General features: G+C 43.3%; 1 protein-coding gene across 1 annotated transcript in view; it reads left to right on the top strand.

Annotated features, from left to right (window-relative positions):
- The first annotated feature begins 6564 nt into the window (after window positions 1–6564).
- Window positions 6565–20592, top strand: part of LOC116235911 (maltase-glucoamylase-like) — a 116801-nt gene continuing 102773 nt past the window's right edge. The window contains exons 1-6 of the mRNA XM_090129526.1: window positions 6565–6702; window positions 8361–8481; window positions 10033–10106; window positions 13909–14029; window positions 16884–16993; window positions 19983–20134. Of these exons, the coding sequence (XP_089985652.1) occupies window positions 8361–8481; window positions 10033–10106; window positions 13909–14029; window positions 16884–16993; window positions 19983–20134 (578 nt within the window). The 5' untranslated portion in view covers window positions 6565–6702. The remainder of the gene's footprint in view (window positions 6703–8360; window positions 8482–10032; window positions 10107–13908; window positions 14030–16883; window positions 16994–19982; window positions 20135–20592) is intronic.

Genomic DNA, 20592 nt, shown 5'->3' with positions numbered 1-20592 from the left:
GTAACCATAACCATAACATAACCATAACTGACAATAACCATAACCATGACCATAACCATAATCACGACTATAACCATAACCATAACCACAACATAACCATAACCATGACTTTAACATAACCATAACCATAACCATAACATAACCATGACCATGACCATGGCCATAACCATAATCATAATCATGACCATAACCATAACCATAACCATAATCATGACCATAACCATGACCATGACTATAACCATGACCATAACCATAACATAACCAGAACCATGACCATAACCATAATCATAATCATGACCATAACCACAGCATAACCATAACCATGACCACGAAGGTCTACATCCATAACCATGACCATAACCATAACCATAATCATGACCATAACCACAGCATAACCATAACCATAACCATGACCACGAAGGTCTACATCCATAACCATGACCATAACCATGACCATAACCATGACCATAACCACAGCATAACCATAACCATAACCATGACCACGAAGCTCTACATCCATAACCATGACCATAACCATAACCATAATCATGACCATAACCACAGCATAACCATAACCATGACCACGAAGGTCTACATCCATAACCATGACCATAACCATGACCATAACCATGACCATAACCACAGCATAACCATAACCATAACCATGACCACGAAGCTCTACATCCATAACCATGACCATAACCATAACCATAATCATGACCATAACCACAGCATAACCATAACCATAACCATGACCACGAAGGTCTACATCCATAACCATAACCATAACCATAACCATGACCATAACCATGGCCACAAAGCTCTACATCCACGACCATGATAATCACGAAGCTCTGAATCCGTGACTGTGACCATGAAACTCTACATCCATAACCATGACCACAACCATAACCGTGGCCATGAAGCTCTACATGCGTGACTGTAACCGTAACCACAACCACGAAGCTCTACATGCATCATCGTGGTAGCCATGAAGATCTACATCCGTGACCATGACCAAAAAGTTCTACACCCATAACCATGACCATAACCATAACCATGACCATAACCATGACCACAAAGCTCTACATCCATGGCCATAACCATAACCATGACCATGACCATGAAACTCTACATCCATGGCCATAACCATGACCATAACCATAACCATAACCATTACCACGAAGCTCTACATCCATGACCGTGATGGTCGTGAAGCTCTACATCTGTGACCATGATCATAACCATGACCATGACCATGAAACTCTACATCCATGATCATAACCATGACCATAACCATGGCCACGAAGCTCTACATCCATGACTACAGTCATCATGAAGCTCTACATCCATGACCATAACCATGACCATAACCATAACCATAACCCTATCCATGACCATAACCATAACCATGACCATGACCACGAAACTCCACAGCTGTGACTACAGCCATCTTGAAGCTCTACATCAAAGACCATGACCACAAAACTCTGCACCCATGACCACAACCGTGACCACAACCTTGACCACAACCATGACCATAACCTTGACCACAACCTTGACCCTAACCATGACCATAACCATAACCATGACCACGAAACTCCACATCTGTGACTACAGCCATCTTGAAGCTCTACATCAAAGACCATGACCACAAAACTCTGCACCCATGACCACAACCGTGACCACAACCTTGACCACAACCTTGACCACAACCATGACCACGAAACTCTACATCCGTGACTACAGCCATCATGAAGCTCTACATCCATGACCATAACCATAACCATAACCCTAACCATGACCATAACCATGACCACGAAACTCTACATCTGTGACTACAGCCATCTTGAAGCTCTACATCCATGACCATGACCACAAAACTCTACACCCATGACCACAACCGTGACCACAACCTTGACCACAACCTTGACCCTAACCATGACCATAACCATAACCATGACCACGAAACTCCACATCTGTGACTACAGCCATCTTGAAGCTCTACATCAAAGACCATGACCACAAAACTCTGCACCCATGACCACAACCGTGACCACAACCTTGACCACAACCTTGACCATAACCATGACCACGAAACTCTACATCCGTGACTACAGCCATCATGAAGCTCTACATCCATGACCATAACCATAACCATAACCCTAACCATGACCATAACCATGACCACGAAACTCTACAGCTGTGACTACAGCCATCTTGAAGCTCTACATCAAAGACCATGACCACAAAACTCTACACCCATGACCACAACCGTGACCACAACCTTGACCACAACCTTGACCCTAACCATGACCATAACCATAACCATGACCACGAAACTCCACATCTGTGACTACAGCCATCTTGAAGCTCTACATCAAAGACCATGACCACAAAACTCTACACCCATGACCATAACCATGACCATAACCTTGACCACAACCTTGACCATAACCATGACCACAACCTTGACCACAACCTTGACCATAACCATGACCACAACCTTGACCCATAACCATGACCATGACCATAACCATGACCACGAAACTCTACATCTGTGACTACAGCCATCATGAAGCTCTACATCAAAGACCATGACCACAAAACTCTACACCCATGACCATAACCATAACCATAACCTTGACCACAACTGTGACCACAACCTTGACCACAACCTTGACCCTAACCATGACCATGACCATAACCATGACCACGAAACTCTACATCTGTGACTACAGCCATCTTGAAGCTCTACATCAAAGACCATGACCACAAAACTCTACACCCATGACCATAACAATGACCATAACCATGACCACAACCACCCATGACCACAACCGTGACCATAACCTTGACCACAACCTTGACCCTAACCATGACCATAACCATAACCATGACCACGAAACTCTACAGCTGTGACTACAGCCATCTTGAAGCTCTACATCAAAGACCATGACCACAAAACTCTGCACCCATGACCACAACCGTGACCATAACCTTGACCACAACCACGACCACAACCATGACCATAACCATGACCACAACCTTGACCCTAACCATGACCATAACCATAACCATGACCACGAAACTCTACAGCTGTGACTACAGCCATCTTGAAGCTCTGCATCAAAGACCATGACCACAAAACTCTGCACCCATGACCATAACCGTGACCATAACCTTGACCACAACCTTGACCATAACCATGACCACAACCTTGACCACAACCTTGACCATAACCATGACCACAACCTTGACCCTAACCATGACCATGACCATAACCATGACCACGAAACTCCACATCTGTGACTACAGCCATCTTGAAGCTCTACATCAATGACCATGACCACAAAACTCTGCACCCATGACCACAAAACTCTGCACCCATAACCACAACCGTGACAATAACCTTGACCACAACCTTGACCATAACCATGACCACAACCACGACCACAACCTTGACCCTAACCATGACCATAACCATAACCATGACCACGAAACTCTACAGCTGTGACTACAGCCATCTTGAAGCTCTACATCAATGACCATGACCACAAAACTCTGCACCCATGACCACAACCATGACCATAACCTTGACCACAACCTTGACCACAACCTTGACCATAACCATGACCACAACCTTGACCCATAACCATGACCATGACCATAACCATGACCACAAAACTCTACAGCTGTGACTACAGCCATCATGAAGCTCTACATCAAAGACCATGACCACAAAACTCTGCACCCATGACCACAACCATGACCATAACCTTGACCACAACCTTGACCATAACCTTGACCATAACCATGACCCTAACCATGACCATGACCATAACCATGACCACGAAACTCTACAGCTGTGACTACAGCCATCTTGAAGCTCTACATCAAAGACCATGACCACAAAACTCTACACCCATGACCACAACCATGACCACAACCATGACCACAACCTTGACCACAACCATGACCACAACCACGACCACAAACTCCACACCCATAACCATGACCGTGACCCAACCTACGCGATTTTATCAAGAATCTCCACATCTGTGACCGTGAAACTCTACACAACCTCAGCCCAACCTCCTGCCCTTCCCTTCCCTTCCCTCCCCTCCTCCCCCCCCCCCCCCCCCCTCCTCCCCCGGGTGCAATAAACGTGATTTCTTTCCCAGCCACACACTTATCACGTGCACACGTCTGTCATCTGTCGCACGTCGTTATCAGCGCCGTTATCAGGGCCGGAACGAAGGAGCTCAGATAATGAATGCCACACCATTTGGGGGTTTCAATCTGATTTCCTTCTGCCCTTCAGGCACTTCTCCTGCCTCCAAAAATGCTAATTTTGCCTCAGAAAAAGCATCGTTTTGCCTCAAAAAGGCGCCACGTCGCTGGAAAAATGCTCCGTTTTGCCACAAAAGTGCAATTTTTTGCCTCAAAAAAGCTCCGTTTTGCCTCAAAATCACTTCCTTCCCTCAGAAAAGTGCTGTTTTGTCTCGAAAAGTGCTGTTTTTGCTGCAAGAAACGGCGTATCTTTGCCTCAAAAAGCAACATTTTCCCTCAAAAAAGCACTGTTTTCACCCTCCAAAATGAGATTTTCCTCAAATGATTCAGAGAAGTGCTTTTTTTTTGTCCCATAAAAGTATTATTATACCACAAAAACTATTTTTTTCCCTCAAAAAGTGCCACTACTTGCATTTCTATTTCCATTTCCATTTTATTCCCATTTTATTCCCATTTTTATTCGCTTTTATATTTCCATTTTTATTCCTTCTTTTCAATTTCCATTCGCATCTTAATTTCCATTTTATTTTCTCATTTCCCTTCCCATTTTATTCCCATTTTAATTCCCATTTTATTTATTTATTCTCTTCCTTGTCCCCATTTTATCCCCGTTTCTATTTCCATTTTTATTTCTCCTTCTTCCCTTTTGCATTTTCACTTTCAATCTGCTTTTATCCTCGTTTCTATTCCCATTTTTATTTCCAATTTCCCCATTTTAAACCCCAATTAATTCCAATTTTATTCCTTTTTATTTCCCATTCTTACTCCCATTTTATCCCCATTTTATTCCCATTCTACTCCCATTTTATTTATTTTTATTCCCATTTATTTCCCATTCTTTCTCCCATTTTATTTCCACTTTATCCCCACTTTATCCCCATTCTACTCCCATTTTATTTATTTTTATTCCCATTTCATTCCAACTTTATTCCCATTTATTTCCCATTCTTATTCCCATTTCATTCCCACTTTATCCCCACTTTATCCCCATTCTACTCCCATTTTATTCATTTTTATTCCCATTTAATTCCAACTTTATTCCCATTTATTTCCTGTTCTTATTCCCACTTTATTCCCACTTTATTCCCACTTTATCCCCATTTATTTCCCGTTCTATTCCCATTTTATTTATTTTTATTCCCATTCTTTCTCCCATTTTATTCCCATTCTATTCCCATTTTATCCCCATTCTTTCTCCCACTTTATTCCCATTCTATTCCCACTTTATCTATTTTTATTCCCATTTAATTCCAACTTTATCCCCATTTATTTCCCGTTCTCATTCCCATTTTATTCCCACTTTATCCCCACTTTATCCCCATTCTACTCCCATTTTATTCATTTTTATTCCCATTTAATTCCAACTTTATCCCCATTTATTTCCTGTTCTTATTCCCATTTTATTCCCATTCTTTCTCCCACTTTATTCCCATTCTATTCCCACTTCATCTATTTTTATTCCCATTTAATTCCAACTTTATTCCCATTTATTTCCCGTTCTCATTCCCATTTTATTCCCACTTTATCCCCACTTTATCCCCATTCTACTCCCATTTTATTTATTTTTATTCCCATTTTGTCCCCATTCTTTATCCCACTTTATCCCCGTTCTATTCCCACTTTATCTATTTTTATTCCCATTTAATTCCAACTTTATTCCCATTTATTTCCTGTTCTTATGCCCATTTTATTCCCATTCTTTCTCCCACTTTATTCCCACTTTACTCCCACTTTATTCCCATTCTATTCCCACTTCATCTATTTTTATTCCCATTTAATTCCAACTTTATTCCCATTTATTTCCCATTCTTATTCCCATTTTATTCCCACTTTATCCCCACTTTATCCCCATTCTATTCCCATTTTATTCATTTTTATTCCCATTTAATTCCAACTTTATTCCCATTTATTTCCCGTTCTCATTCCCACTTTATCCCCACTTTATCCCCGTTCTACTCCCACTTTATTTATTTTTATTCCCATTTCACTCCCATTCTTATCCCCAATTTCCCCACTTATCACTTTCCTTTCCTCCCCTTCCCCCCCCTCCACATGGGAACCCCCCCATCTTTCCCCACTCCCAATTCCCCCCTTTTCCCCCCATTTTTATCCCCCCTCCCTCCCCCCATCCCCCCCCAGCCCCCCATTTTTACAGCCTCACATTCCCACCCCCATCGTGCGACGTCCTTTTGCTCCATCAGCAGAAAAAAACCCAACAGAAACCCTCGAAACAATGAAAACCTACACGTGAAAATAACAAAAAAAAGCAACTAATTAAGACATAAAGCTCTCAGGGCTGCCCTCATTGGCAGAGCTCATTAGCAATCAAGGTGCCGTGCTGATAACGAGAGGGAATAAAGCGGGGATTTATTGCCCTGAGGGCGCAGCGGGAGGCAGAGGGCCCATAAGGTGAGTTTCTACCACAATTCTTCTCTTCTTCCCCATCTTTTTTTTTCCCCATTCTTTTACATTTCTTCCGTTCTCCTTCTATTTTTTCCCATTTCCCCCCCATTTTCCCAATTTTCCCCATTTTTACCCGTTTTTCCCACTTCCTTCCACCGTTCATTTTCAGTTTTTTCCCATTTCACCCTTCTGTCCCCAATTTCATTCAATTTTTCCCTTCATTCACTCATTTTCTCCAATTTTTCCCCCATTTTCCCCCTTCTGTTCCCAATTTCATTCAATTTTTCCCTTCATTCCCCCATTTTCCCCTCATTTTCCCAATTTTCCCCATTTTTACCCGTTTTTCCCACTTCCTTCCACCGTTCATTTTCAGTTTTTTCCCATTTTCCCCTTTCTGTCCCCAGTTTCATTCCATTTTCCCATTCCTTCACGATTTTTTCCCATTTTCCCCATTTTTCCCCCATTCTCCCCCTTCTGTCCCCAATTTCATTCCATTTTCCCCTTCATTCCCCCATTTTTTCCCCCAGTTTCCCCAGTTTTCCCCCATTTTCCCCCTTCCTTCCCCCATTTCATTCAGTTTTCCCCTTCTTTCTCCCATTTTCCTCATTTTCCCTCATTTTCCCCCATTTCCCCCCTTCTGTCCCCCACTTCATTCAATTTTCCCCTTCTTTGCCCCATTTTTCTCCATTTTCCCCCATTTTTTCCTATTCCCCCTCCCTTCTTCCCCCCATTTCATTCCATCTTCCCCATTCTCCCCATTTTTTCCCGTTTTTCCCCTTCTTTCCCCCATTTTATTCCTCTTCTTCCCCCCATTTTCCCCTTCTTTCCCCCATTTTTCTCCCATTTTCCCCCCTTTTTCCATTTTTTCCCTTTTTCCCCCATTTTCCCCCATTTTCCCCCATTTTCCCCCATTCTTTCCCCAATTTCTCCCCATTTCTTTCCCCCATTTTTTTCCATTTCTCCCCCTTTTTCCAATTTGTCCCATTTTCCCCACTTTCCCCCATTTTTTTTCCCATTTTCCCCCATTTTTCCATTTTTTTCCATTTTCCCCCATTTTTTCCCATTTTCCCCCATTCTTTCCCCAATTTCTCCCCATTTCTTTCCCCCATTTTTTTCCAATTCTCCCCCTTTTTCCAATTTCTCCCATTTTCCCCTTCTTTCCCCCATTTTTTTCCCATTTTCCCCCCTTTTTCCATTTTTTTTCCCATTTTCCCCCATTTTTTCCCATTTTCCCCCATTCTTTCCCCAATTTCTCCCCATTTCTTTCCCCCATTTTTTTCCATTTCTCCCCCTTTTTCCAATTTGTCCCATTTTCCCCACTTTCCCCCATTTTTTTTCCCATTTTCCCCCTATTTTCCCATTTTTTTTTCCCATTACCTCCCACCCCCCCCAAAAAATTAAGAATTAAAATAATAATAATCAATTTTTTTTTTTGGAAACCAACATTTTTCAAAACATTTCTGTTTCCATCTCTGAAATCTCAGCGAATTTCACCTCCAACCTCAAGACGGAGCCGAAAAATAAATTGAATTTTAATCATTTTTTCCAGGAGCGCGAAAAAAAAAAACCCAAAAAAAACCCCAAATAATTTCCAAATTTTACTAAAAATTGTGATTTTTTTCGGGGGTTTCTTCACCCAAATAAACCAAAAAATCCCCGAACAGATGGGAAAAGCAAAATTCAGCAAATTGGAGATCGTTCTGAGCGTCCTTTTCTGTGCTGTGGTGGTCGTGGCCTGCGTCCTCATCGGGGTTCTGGCAACCAAGGAGAGCGGAGGCAGCAGCGGTGAGCAGCGTTTTGGGGTGAAAAATCAGCATTTTGGGGATTTTCAGTGCTTGTGGGGATCCGTAGGAAGCACAAAATCAACTTTTGAGCCAAAAAAAACCCTCATTGAAATCCGCAGAAATTGGGTTGAAAAATTCAATCCCAGCTGGGGAATCAACCGAGCTTAAAAAATCGTTTGAAAAACAACAGAAAATGAGCGCCCCCCCCCCAAAAAAAATCGAAAAATAGATTTTTTTAAAAAAAATTTATTTATTTTTTTCACCGTTTGCTTCCGAGGAATTTATGGCCCCGTTTTTATCAGTGATCAAAGGTGAAACCTGGAGATGCGCTGATAAACGGGGGGTGGAAAAACTCCGAATTGTGTTTTTTATTTAAATCATTTTCTGAGATCAGAATCCTGAAAAGTGGCCGTTTTGGGGTTTTCTTCTGAAGGAAAAATGTACATTTTTAAAAAAAAAATTCATTTAGAAGATCAGAGGAATTTTGGGGTGGTTTGGGAGAGAGCAGAAACGGGAGAATCGGGTTGTTTTGATATTGGGGAAATTTGGGGGGGGGTAGGAAAATTTGGGGGGGAAATGAAATGAAAATTTGGGGGAATGGAAAATTCGGAGGGAAATTAAAATTTGGGGGGGCGTTGAAATTTGGGGGAATTGAAATTTGGGGGAAATTTTGAGGGAACTGAGATTTTGGGGGAATTGGAATTTGGGGAGAAATTGAAACGTTGAGGAATTCGGGGGGAAGGAATTGAAATTTGGGGGACCTGAAGCTTTTGGGAAAGTGAAACTTTTGGGGAGAGGGATTGAAATTTTGGGGGAATTGACATTTTAAGTAATTGAAATTTGGGGGAAAATTTGGGGGAACTGAGATTTTGGGGGAATTGAGGTTTGGGGGATCGAAGTTTTGGGGAAAGTGAAATTTTTGGGGAGAATTCAAACTTTGGGGAGGGGGAATTGAAATTCTTGGGAAAGTGAAACATTGGGGGAATTGAAAATTAGGGGGGAAATGGAGATTTGGGGAAAATTTGGGGGAATTGAAATTTGGGAGGAAATTGAAATTTGGGGGAATTTGGAGGAGGAATTGAAATTTGGGGGAAATTTTGAGGAAACTGAGATTTTGGGGGAATTGGAATTTGGGGGAAAATGGAAACTTTGGGGAATTTGTGGGAGGAATTGAAATTTGGGGGACCTGAAGCTTTTGGGAAGTGGAACTTTTGGGGAGGGGAATTGAAATTTTGGGGGAATGGAAATTTTAAGTAATGGAAATTTGGGGGAAATTTGGGGGAACTGAGATTTTAGGGGCATCAAAGTTTTGGGGAAAGTGAAACTTTTGGGGAGAATTCAAACTTTGGGGAGGGGGAATTGAAATTTTTGGGAAAGTGAAACATTGGGGGAATTGAAAAATTTGGGGGGAAATTGAAATTTTGGGGAATTTGAAGGATGAATCGAAATTTGGGGGACCTGAATTGAAAATTTAGGGGAAAACGGAAATGCGGGGAGATCTTGGGGGAACTGAAATTTGGGAAATGCTGAGAGGAAGTTCTGATCCTTGCAGAATTCTCTGCAAGTTGCCCGAGTGTGGAAATAGCAGAGAGGATCGACTGCATTCCGGATCAAATCGCCACCAAGGTGTGAAAATATTCCAGAATACGTAAAAATCCGCTTTTTTTACCCCAAAACAGTGGAGAAATCTGAGGTAGTTTTGCTCAATGCGTTTTGAACCATTGAGCAACTCCAGTTTTTGCTTACGTGCAAATGTTGACAGCAGCAACGCAACGACGCCCCAAATTTCCATTTTGGGTTTTCAGAATCACAAAAATGTGGAATCCGAAATTTTCAAACCTGAGTTTTCAGAACAAAAAAATCAAACATGAGATCTTCGAATCTGAAAATATCAAATCCGAAAATTTCAGACCCCAACTTACTGAACAATGACAGAAATTCAAACCTGAAATCTTCGAATCTGAAAGTATCCGAAATTTTCAGACCCCAATTTACAGAATGAGAGAAATTCAAACCTGAAATCTTCGAATCTGAAAATATCAAATCCAAAATTTCAGACCCCAATTTACAGAACGATGACAGAAATTCAAACTTGAAATCTTCAAATCTGAAAATATCAAATCCAAATTTTTCAGACCCCAACTTACAGAACAATGACAGAAATTCAAACCTGAATTTTTCAAATCTGAAAATATTGAATCCGAATTTTTCAGACCCCAATTTACAGAACGATGACAGAAATTCAAACCTGAAGACTTCAAATCTGAAAATATCAAATTCAACATTTTCAGATCCCAATTTACAGAATGAGAGAAATTCAAACCTGAAATCTTCGAATCTGAAAGTATCCAAAATTTTCAGACCCCAATTTACAGAACGATGACAGAAATTCAAACCTGAAATCTTCAAATCTGAAAATATCAAATCCAAAATTTTCAGACCCCAATTTACAGAACAACGACAGAAATTCAAACCTGAAATCTTCAAATCTGAAAATATCAAATCCAAAATTTCAGACCCCAATTTACAGAACGAGGACAGAAATTCAAACTTGAAATCTTCAAATCTGAAAATATCCAATCCAAATTTTTCAGACCCCAACTTACAGAACAATGACAGAAATTCAAACCTGAATTTTTCAAATCTGAAAATATTGAATCCGAATTTTTCAGACCCCAATTTACAGAACGATGACAGAAATTCAAACCTGAAATCTTCAAATCTGAAAATATCAAATCTGAAATTTTCAGACCCCAATTTACAGAATGAGAGAAATTCAGACCCCAGTTTACTGAACAATGACAGAAATTCAAACCTGAAATCTTCAAATCTGAAAATATCCGAAATTTTCAGACCCCAATTTACAGAACAACGACAAAAATTCAAACCTGAAATCTTCGAATCTGAAAATATCAAATCCGAAATTTTCAGACCCCAATTTACAGAACAACGACAGAAATTCAAACCTGAAATCTTCAAATCTGAAAATATCAAATCCGAAATTTTCAGACCCCAATTTACAGAATGAGAGAAATTCAAACCTGAAATCTTCAAATCTGAAAATATCAAATCCGAAATTTTCAGACCCCAATTTACAGAATGAGAGAAATTCAAACCTGAAATCTTCAAATCTGAAAATATCAAATCCAAAATTTCAGACCCCAATTTACAGAACGATGACAGAAATTCAAACCTGAAATCTTCAAATCTGAAAATATCAAATCCAAATTTTTCAGACCCCAATTTACAGAACAACGGCAGAAATTCAAACCTGAATTCTTCAAATCTGAAAATATCAAATCCGAAATTTTCAGACCCCAATTTACAGAACAACGACAGAAATTCAAAACTGAATTCTTCAAATCTGAAAATATCAAATTCGAAATTTTCAGACCCCAATTTACAGAATGAGAGAAATTCAAACCTGAAATCTTCAAATCTGAAAATATCAAACCCAAAATTTTCAATCTCCCTTTTTTTTTTCCTTTTTTCATTTCCTTTTCTTCTTTTTCCTTTTTTCTTTTCTTTCCTTTTATCCTTTCCTTCCCTTTTTCCTCCTTTTTCATTTATGTTTTTCTTCCCCTTGTTTTCCTTTTCCTTTCCTTTCTCCTTCCCTTTTTCCTCCTTTTCCATTTATCTTTTTCTTCCCTTTCTTTTCCTTTCCTTTCTCCTTCCCTTTCCCCCCTTTCTTTCCTTCTTTTCTCCTTTTTTTCCCCCCTCCCTTTTCATTTCCTTTCCCATTAAGCCAATTTCTGCCTAATCACCAGCTTCCAAAATTCCCACTTCTGTTACCCCATGCTTTACCACACCTCAACTTTTAAGTACCCTTAAAAAATAATTAAGAAGAAGAAGAAGAAGAAAAAAAAAAAAAGAGCTCATATAATGAGAACTATTGAGCACCGCATTTCAATTTTCTTTTTCACCCCAAATTCCCTTAGGGCAAAAAAAAAAAAAAAATTAAGGGGAAAAAAAAAACCCAAGCCAATGATTCGATACAACAACAGCCACAAACTTCCGCATCTCAATGATCTTCCTCACCCCAAACGCCCCTAAATAAATTAATTAAAGTAAACCCAATCAGAAGAACTACGGAGTGCCAGCCTCCCCTTATCTGCCACGGTGATGGAAAGAATGCCAGCAACGCCGTGGGTCCTTGAAATGTCGCTGATATCGGCGACCTCACGTTCTCCCATCCGTATCACAGCTCCATGCTGGGGCAGGGAGCAACGTTCACACAATTATCACCCCGATTGGGGTCACCCAGGGAGCAAAGCTGTGCTTTTTGGTCCCTCTTATCACCCCAGAGGGCGCGGCGAGCTTAAATATTGATACGAAATTATAGCTCTTATCAGGCTCTAATCACAGCCAGAGCCCTTTTGATCGGGAGGACTCTGGCCCAGCGTCGGTAGGAAGGAAAATTCTTTGCTCTGCACCAATTTCCCCCTCCACAAAAGCCTTAAAATGGATTTATTTGAAGGCTGCTGATGGAAATGCTCGCGGCTCAGTGTTCTCATGTCCATCGTTTTCAGTCTGGAGGGAAGGGAGGAACAGCAGGAGGTAAAAAACAGAAAAAAAAGCACTCAGAAAAAGTGGGAGATGGGGAGATTGCTCACTCAATTGTAGGTTTTCCTTTTTAACATAAAGTTAAGGAAAAAAAAACAACAAAAGGACGTTTCCTATTTGCGGTCACCGAAGCGGTGCGAAGAGTTTTCAGCTGAAGGACCAAATTTTGGTGGTTTGGAGGACAGAATTGAGGCCAAATCAATATAAAAAAAAAGAAAGGGCTTTGATTGGAACAGGTGACACAACTTTGCTGCCGAAGGTGAAATATATTAAAAAAAAAAATGGGGTGAAAACCTGCATTTCTTACAGCAGAATGAAAGGAAATGGAAGTGTGTGGGGCTGGAAATCTCGCGTCCATTTCCAACGTGAGTTTAGGGTTTTATTTTTATTTATTTCTTCATTTTTTTTTTTAAAAATCATTTTTTTATTATTTTTTTTTTCTTCTTCAGTCGGAAATAACGCAGAACAAATCCCAATTTTTATTATCTTTAACCCCAAACCTCTGCTCCCATTCGATCCTCGATGCGCGACCGCATTCATCCCACAGCAATCATTCCTTCAATTCCCCCAGCCAAAAACCCAACACTTTTTTATCCTGGCCTTAAGAAAGAAACGTCTCCAAATCCTCTTTTTTTTTTTTTAAATCTTTTTTTCCTTACTTATTTTTTTCTACCCCCCAAAACCTTTCTGTCTTTTCTGACGCTCCGCTTCCCACTGGGATTTTCGGAGGCGGAGGTGAATGGATGGAAAACGAAGCCAACATTCCCAACTTTCACTTTTCCAAATCCGTGTCACAATATGGGATTTTTTGGGGTAAAAATCACCTTTTTTTTTTTTTTTTTTTTTTTGGCTCTGTTTGGATCAGAACCTGTGCAACCTCCGTGGGTGCTGCTGGAGCCCCCAGAGTGACACCAGTGTCCCCTGGTGCTTCTTCTCCTCCAACCATGGCTATAGGGTGGAGGGAGAGCAGCGGGCGACGCAGCAGGGTGAGCTCCACGATCCCCAAACTGGGTTTGAGGTTTATTTGGGGTTTTGGGGCTGAGGTTGGGTGGGTTTAGGGCTTAGGATTGCGGTTGGGTTGGGTTTGGTTTGAGTGGGTTTCAGTTTGGGTTGGTTTGGAGTTGAGTTGGATTTGGGATTTCGGGATGAGTTTGGGGGTGGGGTCGATGTTGGGTTGGAGTTGGGTTTGGGTTTAGCATTGGATTTGGGGTTTCAGGTTGGGTTTGGGGTTTGGAGTTGGGTTTGTACTTGGATTTGGGATTGGGTAGGTTCAGCTTGGGATTGGGTTTGGGGTTTCAGGTTGGGTTTGAGGTTTGGAGTTGGGTTTGAGCTCGGATTTGGGATTGAGTAGGTTCAGGTTGGGATTGCATTTGGGGTTTCAGGTTGGGTTTGGGGTTTGGAGTTGGGTTTGAGCTCAGATTTGGGATTGGGTAGGTTCAGCTTGGGATTGGGTTTGGGGTTTCGGGTTGGGTTTGGGGTTTGGAGTTGGGTTTGAGCTTGGATTTGGGATTGGGTAGGTTCAGCTTGGGACTGGATTTGGGGTTTCGGGTTGGGTTTGGGGTTTGGAGTTGGGTTTGAGCTTGGATTTGGGATTGAGTAGGTTCAGCTTGGGATTGGGTTTGGGGTTTCGGGTTGGGTTTGGGGTTTGGAGTTGGGTTTGAGCTTGGATTTGGGATTGGGTAGGTTCAGCTTGGGATTGGGTTTGGGGTTTCGGGTTGGGTTTGGGGTTTGGAGTTGGGTTTGAGCTTGGATTTGGGATTGGGTAGGTTCAGCTTGGGATTGGGTTTGGGGTTTCAGGTTGGGTTTGAGGTTTGGAGTTGGGTTTGAGCTCGGATTTGGGATTGAGTAGGTTCAGCTTGGGATTGCATTTGGGGTTTCAGGTTGGGTTTGGGGTTTGGAGTTGGGTTTGAGCTCAGATTTGGGATTGGGTAGGTTCAGCTTGGGATTGGGTTTGGGGTTTCGGGTTGGGTTTGGGGTTTGGAGTTGGGTTTGAGCTTGGATTTGGGATTGGGTAGGTTCAGCTTGGGACTGGATTTGGGGTTTCGGGTTGGGTTTGGGGTTTGGAGTTGGGTTTGAGCTTGGATTTGGGATTGAGTAGGTTCAGCTTGGGATTGGGTTTGGGGTTTCGGGTTGGGTTTGGGGTTTGGAGTTGGGTTTGAGCTTGGATTTGGGATTGGGTAAATTCAGCTTGGGATTGGATTTGGGGTTTCAGGTTGGGTTTGGGTTTGGAGTTGGGTTTGAGCTCGGATTTGGGATTGAGTAGGTTCAGCTTGGGATTGGGTTTGGGATTCAGGTTGGGTTTGAGGTCTGGGGTTGGGTTTGAGCTTGGATTTGGGATTGGGTAGGTTCAGCTTGGGATTGGGTTTGGGGTTTCGGGTTGGGTTTGGGGTTTGGAGTTGGGTTTGAGCTCGGATTTGGGATTGGGTAGGTTCAGCTTGGGATTGGGTTTGGGGTTTCGGGTTGGGTTTGGGGTTTGGAGTTGGGTTTGAGCTCGGATTTGGGATTGAGTAGGTTCAGTTTGGGATTGGGTTTGGGGATTCAGGTTGGGTTTGAGGTTTGGAGTTGGGTTTGAGCTCGGATTTGGGATTGAGTAGGTTCAGCTTGGGATTGCATTTGGGGTTTCAGGTTGGGTTTGGGGTTTGGAGTTGGGTTTGAGCTTGGATTTGGGATTGGGTAGGTTCAGCTTGGGATTGGGTTTGGGGTTTCAGGTTGGGTTTGGGGTTTGGAGTTGGGTTTGAGCTCGGATTTGGGATTGGGTAGGTTCAGCTTGGGATTGGGTTTGGGGTTTCAGGTTGGGTTTGGGGTTTGGAGTTGGGTTTGAGCTCGGATTTGGGATTGGGTAGGTTCAGTTTGCGATTGGGTTTGGGGTTTCAGGTTGGGTTTGGGGTTTGGAGTTGGGTTTGAGCTCGGATTTGGGATTGGGTAGGTTCAGTTTGCGATTGGGTTTGGGGTTTCAGGTTGGGTTTGGGGTTTGGAGTTGGGTTTGAGCTTGGATTTGGGATTGGGTAGGTTCAGCTTGGGATTGGATTTGGGGTTTCAGGTTGGGTTTGGGGTTTGGAGTTGGGTTTGAGCTTGGATTTGGGATTGAGTAGGTTCAGGTTGGGATTGGATTTGGGGTTTTGAGTTGGGTTTGGAATTTAGGGTAAGGGTTGGATTTAGTGTTGGGTAGAATCACCTTGGGATTGGATTTGGGATTTGGGGTTTGGTTTGGGATTTTGTGTTGGGGTTGGATTTGAGGTTTGTGTTGGAGTTAGGTTGGGTTTGGGTTGGGTTTCTAGTTGGATTTGGGGTTGGGTTTGGGGTTTTGGGTTGGATTTGGGGTTGGGTTTGGGGTTTTGGGTTGGATTTGGGATTAATGTTGGGTTTGGTTTGGAGCTGGACAGGTTTCTGTTTGGGTTAGTTTGGGTTTGGGATTGGCTGTGGGGTCTTGGGGTGGATTTGGGGTTGGATTTGATGTTGGATAGGTTCAGGTTGGGGTTGGTTTTCGAGTTGGGTTTAGGGTTTTGTTTTGGGTTTGGAATTTCGAGTTGGATTTGGGGTTTGGGTTAAGTTTGGTGTTGGGTTGGAGCTGGGTTGGTTTATGTTTGGGTTGGATTGGGTTTGGTGTTTGGGGTTGGATTTGGAGTTGAACGGGTTCAGATTTGGGAACGGCTTTGGGTTTGTAGGATTTAGGGTTGGGTTTGGGTTGAGTGTGGGTACGTTTCAGTACGGCTTGGGTTTAGGGTTGGTTTTAGGGTTGAGTTTGAGTTGGGTTGGCTTCGGGTACTCTTAGGATTGGATTGGGCTTTGAGTAGATTTAGATTTGGGTTGGATTTGGTTTAATTTGTTCTTTTCTCCAAGGATTTCAAGCAACGCTGACCCGTTTCTCCTCACCTTCGCTTTTTGGGGGTGACATCAACACTGTTCTCCTCACTGCCGAATACCAGACACAAAATCGCTTCCATTTCAAGGTGAGATTTTCCCAAACGTTTCTCCTTCCGGGTTTTTTTTTTCCTTCAAAATTTGGTGCACAGGGGAGATGCTGTGAGGTGAGGGAGGCGTTAATTAAATTAATTAAGTGATGAATTCTCTTTCTCTCCCCCGAGAGAGTGGGGAAAGTCTTTATTGTACCTGTAGGAGGAGTGGGTTCAAAACACGGAGTTCATTTTGGGGCCAGGAGGGAGGAAGAGGGGGTAGGAAAAAAAGGAGATTATAAAGAAAATAATAATAATAATAAAAAAATAACAACAACAACAACAGATAGAAAAAAAAAAAAGACAGACGTCCTAAAAATCAGTAATAAATCAGTAATAAAGCAATAAATGAATGGATGTTATGGGTTCAGCGGGCATCGATAAAAAATAAAGATTGGGACATTAGAAATACTGTAATTTAATGATAGATACTGTGATTAATACTATAATACAACAGTCTAATTAAGGAACAATGACCTCACTAAGGTGTAATTAAGGAAAATGAGCTTAAGTGTGAGATGGTCGAACGAACCTTGAATGGCCTAATTAAGGAAAATTAACCTCAAAGGGTGAGATGGTCAAGCTCAGGAGGAGCCTAATTATAGAAAATTGACCTCAAGGTGCTCTAATTAAGCAAAATTGACCTCTGAAAGGTCTAATTAAGGAAATCAACCTCCAGGATTAAGCCTAATTAGATAAACAGCCTCATTTGGAGGTACCGTGGAATTTGGAATCGCAGCAAAGATTCGATTGGCTTTAGGGTAAACCCATGGGAATGGAAACTTAATTTGAGGTGAAAATTAAATTTTGGGAGGGCAATTAGCATCAATAATTGGTTTGGATTTGGAAGCATTTATTTGAAACAGAGGCAAGTTGGAATTTAGGGCATTTAGCTTAAATTACAGTAACTTGGTTTTTTTTTTCCCCTGAAATACCTCAACCCAGAGCAGCTCAACCCAACCCAATCCAACCCAACTCAGTGAACCCAATCCAACCCATTTCCCAACTCTACTCAACCCATCTCAACCCCTCACTCAACTCAACCTATTTCCCAACCCGATTCATCCCAACCCAACCCAATTCAACCCATTTCCCAACCCAATTCATCCCTACTCAACTCAACCCATTTCCCAATCCAACTCAACCCAACCCGCTGCTCAACACAGTTCCACCCAACCCTACTCATCCTCACCCACCTCTACCCAACCCGATCCAACCCACTGCATAACCCAACCCCACTCAAACCATCCCAATCCACCCCCACACAACTCAACACAACCCACTGTCCAGCCAAAACCCCCCCAACTCATCAATTCATCCCAATCCATCCCCACACAACTCAACACAACCCACTGTGAAGTCCAACCCAACCCAACTCAACCCATCCCAGCCCCACACAACCCAAACCAACTCATTGCCCAACCCACCCCCACCCAACTCAACCCATTTCCCAACAAAACCCAACTCAATTTATCCCATCCCATCCCAGCTGAACCCCTCCCAACCCAATACAACCCACCCCAACCCAACAGAACCCATTTCCCAACCCAACTCAGTGCATCCCAACCTATTTCCCAAACCAACACAACTCAATACAACCCACCCCACCCCACTCAATTCATCCTATCCCACTCCCACCCAACCCATTTACCAACCCAACCCTGCTCAATTTATTCTATCCCACCCCCACCCAACCCAACACAACCCACCCCAACCCAACTCAACCCATTTCCCCACCCAACCCAACCCAACACATTGCTCAACCCAACACAACCCCGCTCATCCCACCCAATTCATCCCATCCCATCCCAACCCATCCAACCCAATTCATCCCATCCCATCCCCACCCACCCAACCCAATTCATCCAATCCCATCCCAGTCCATCCAACCCAATTCATCCCATCCCATCCCCACCCACCCAACCCAATTCATCCCATCCCATCCCAACCCATCCAACCCAATTCATCCCATCCCACCCCTACCCATCCAACCCAATTCATCCCATCCCATCCCAACCCATCCAACCCAATTCATCCCATCCCATCCCACCCAACCCAATTAATCCCATCCCAACCCACCCAACCCAATTCATCCCATCCCAACCCACCCAACCCAATTCATCAAATCCCAACCCACCCAACCCAATTCATCCCATCCCATCCCGTCCCAACCCACCCAACCCAATTCATCCCATCCCATCCCATCCCATCCCAACCCACCCAACCCAATTCATCCCATCCCAACCCATCCAAACCAATTCATCCCATCCCATCCCCACCCACCCAACCCAATTCATCCCATCCCATCCCAACCCATCCAACCCAATTCATCCCATCCCACCCCTACCCATCCAACCCAATTCATCCCATCCCATCCCAACCCATCCAACCCAATTCATCCCATCCCATCCCACCCAACCCAATTCATCCCATCCCAACCCACCCAACCCAATTCATCCCATCCCAACCCACCCAACCCAATTTATCCCATCCCAACCCACCCAACCCAATTCATCCCATCCCATCCCCACCCACCCAACCCAATTCATCCCATCCCAACCTACCCAACCCAATTCATCCCATCCCACCCCAACCCACTCAACCCAATTCATCCCATCCCATCCCATCCCAACCCACCCAACCCAATTCATCCCATCCCATCCCAACCCACCCAACCCAATTCATCCCATCCCATCCCAACCCAACCCACCCAACCCAATTCATCCCATCCCATCCCATCCCAACCCATCCAACCCAATTCATCCCATCCCATCCCAACCCACCCAACCCAATTCATCCCATCCCATCCCATCCCATCCCAACCCACCCAACCCAATTCATCCCATCCCATCCCAACCCACCCAACCCAATTCATCCCATCCCATCCCAACCCACATCCCCCCTCCGCTCCATTCACCTCCATCACGCCAGGAACACCCCGATGCCAACATTCCTTTTCACCCCCTGTATTTGTGTCCCCCCCCAGCTGACAGACCCGGCAGCTGAGCGCTTCGAGGTCCCCCACGAACACATTGGATCCTTCAGTGGCTCGGCAGCTTCAGATTTAAAATACTCAGTCAACGTTCAGCAGAATCCTTTTGGCATCAAAGTGACGAGAGTCAGCACCGGGAAAGTGGTGTAGGTGCCTTTGGGGTGGTTTGTTGGTCATCTCATGGTACTGTTTGCTGGTTTGGGGTTTTTTAGGGGTTTCGGGTGGCAATCTGTTTGCTCTGAGGTTCTCTGATTCCAACATTGCTCCTTTGGGTGGGTGAACGCAATGAAAATCCTCTTCTGGTGTAAAACGTGGGCAAAAATAGGGGATTTTTTTCTCGGTTGCCTCTTTTCCCCATTGATTTTTGGGGAGTGGGCCAACCCAACCCAAGTCATCCCAACCCAACCAAACCGAAACCACTGCTCAACCCATTTCCCAACCCAATTCATCCCAACCCAACCCAAGTCATCCAATTTCCCAACCAAATCCAACCCAACCCAACACAACCCAACCCATTTCCCAACCCAATTCATCCCATTTCCCAACCCAACTCATCCCATTTCCCAACCCAACTCATCCCATTTCCCAACCCAACTCATCCCAA

Source organism: Phasianus colchicus, chromosome 36, assembly GCF_987193195.1.
Source record: "Phasianus colchicus chromosome 36, bPhaCol1.hap1.1, whole genome shotgun sequence".
In the NCBI taxonomy this organism is placed as follows: Eukaryota; Metazoa; Chordata; class Aves; order Galliformes; family Phasianidae; genus Phasianus; species Phasianus colchicus.
Note: the sequence above shows the minus strand (reverse complement) of the source record. Positions and strands in the feature narration are given on the sequence as shown.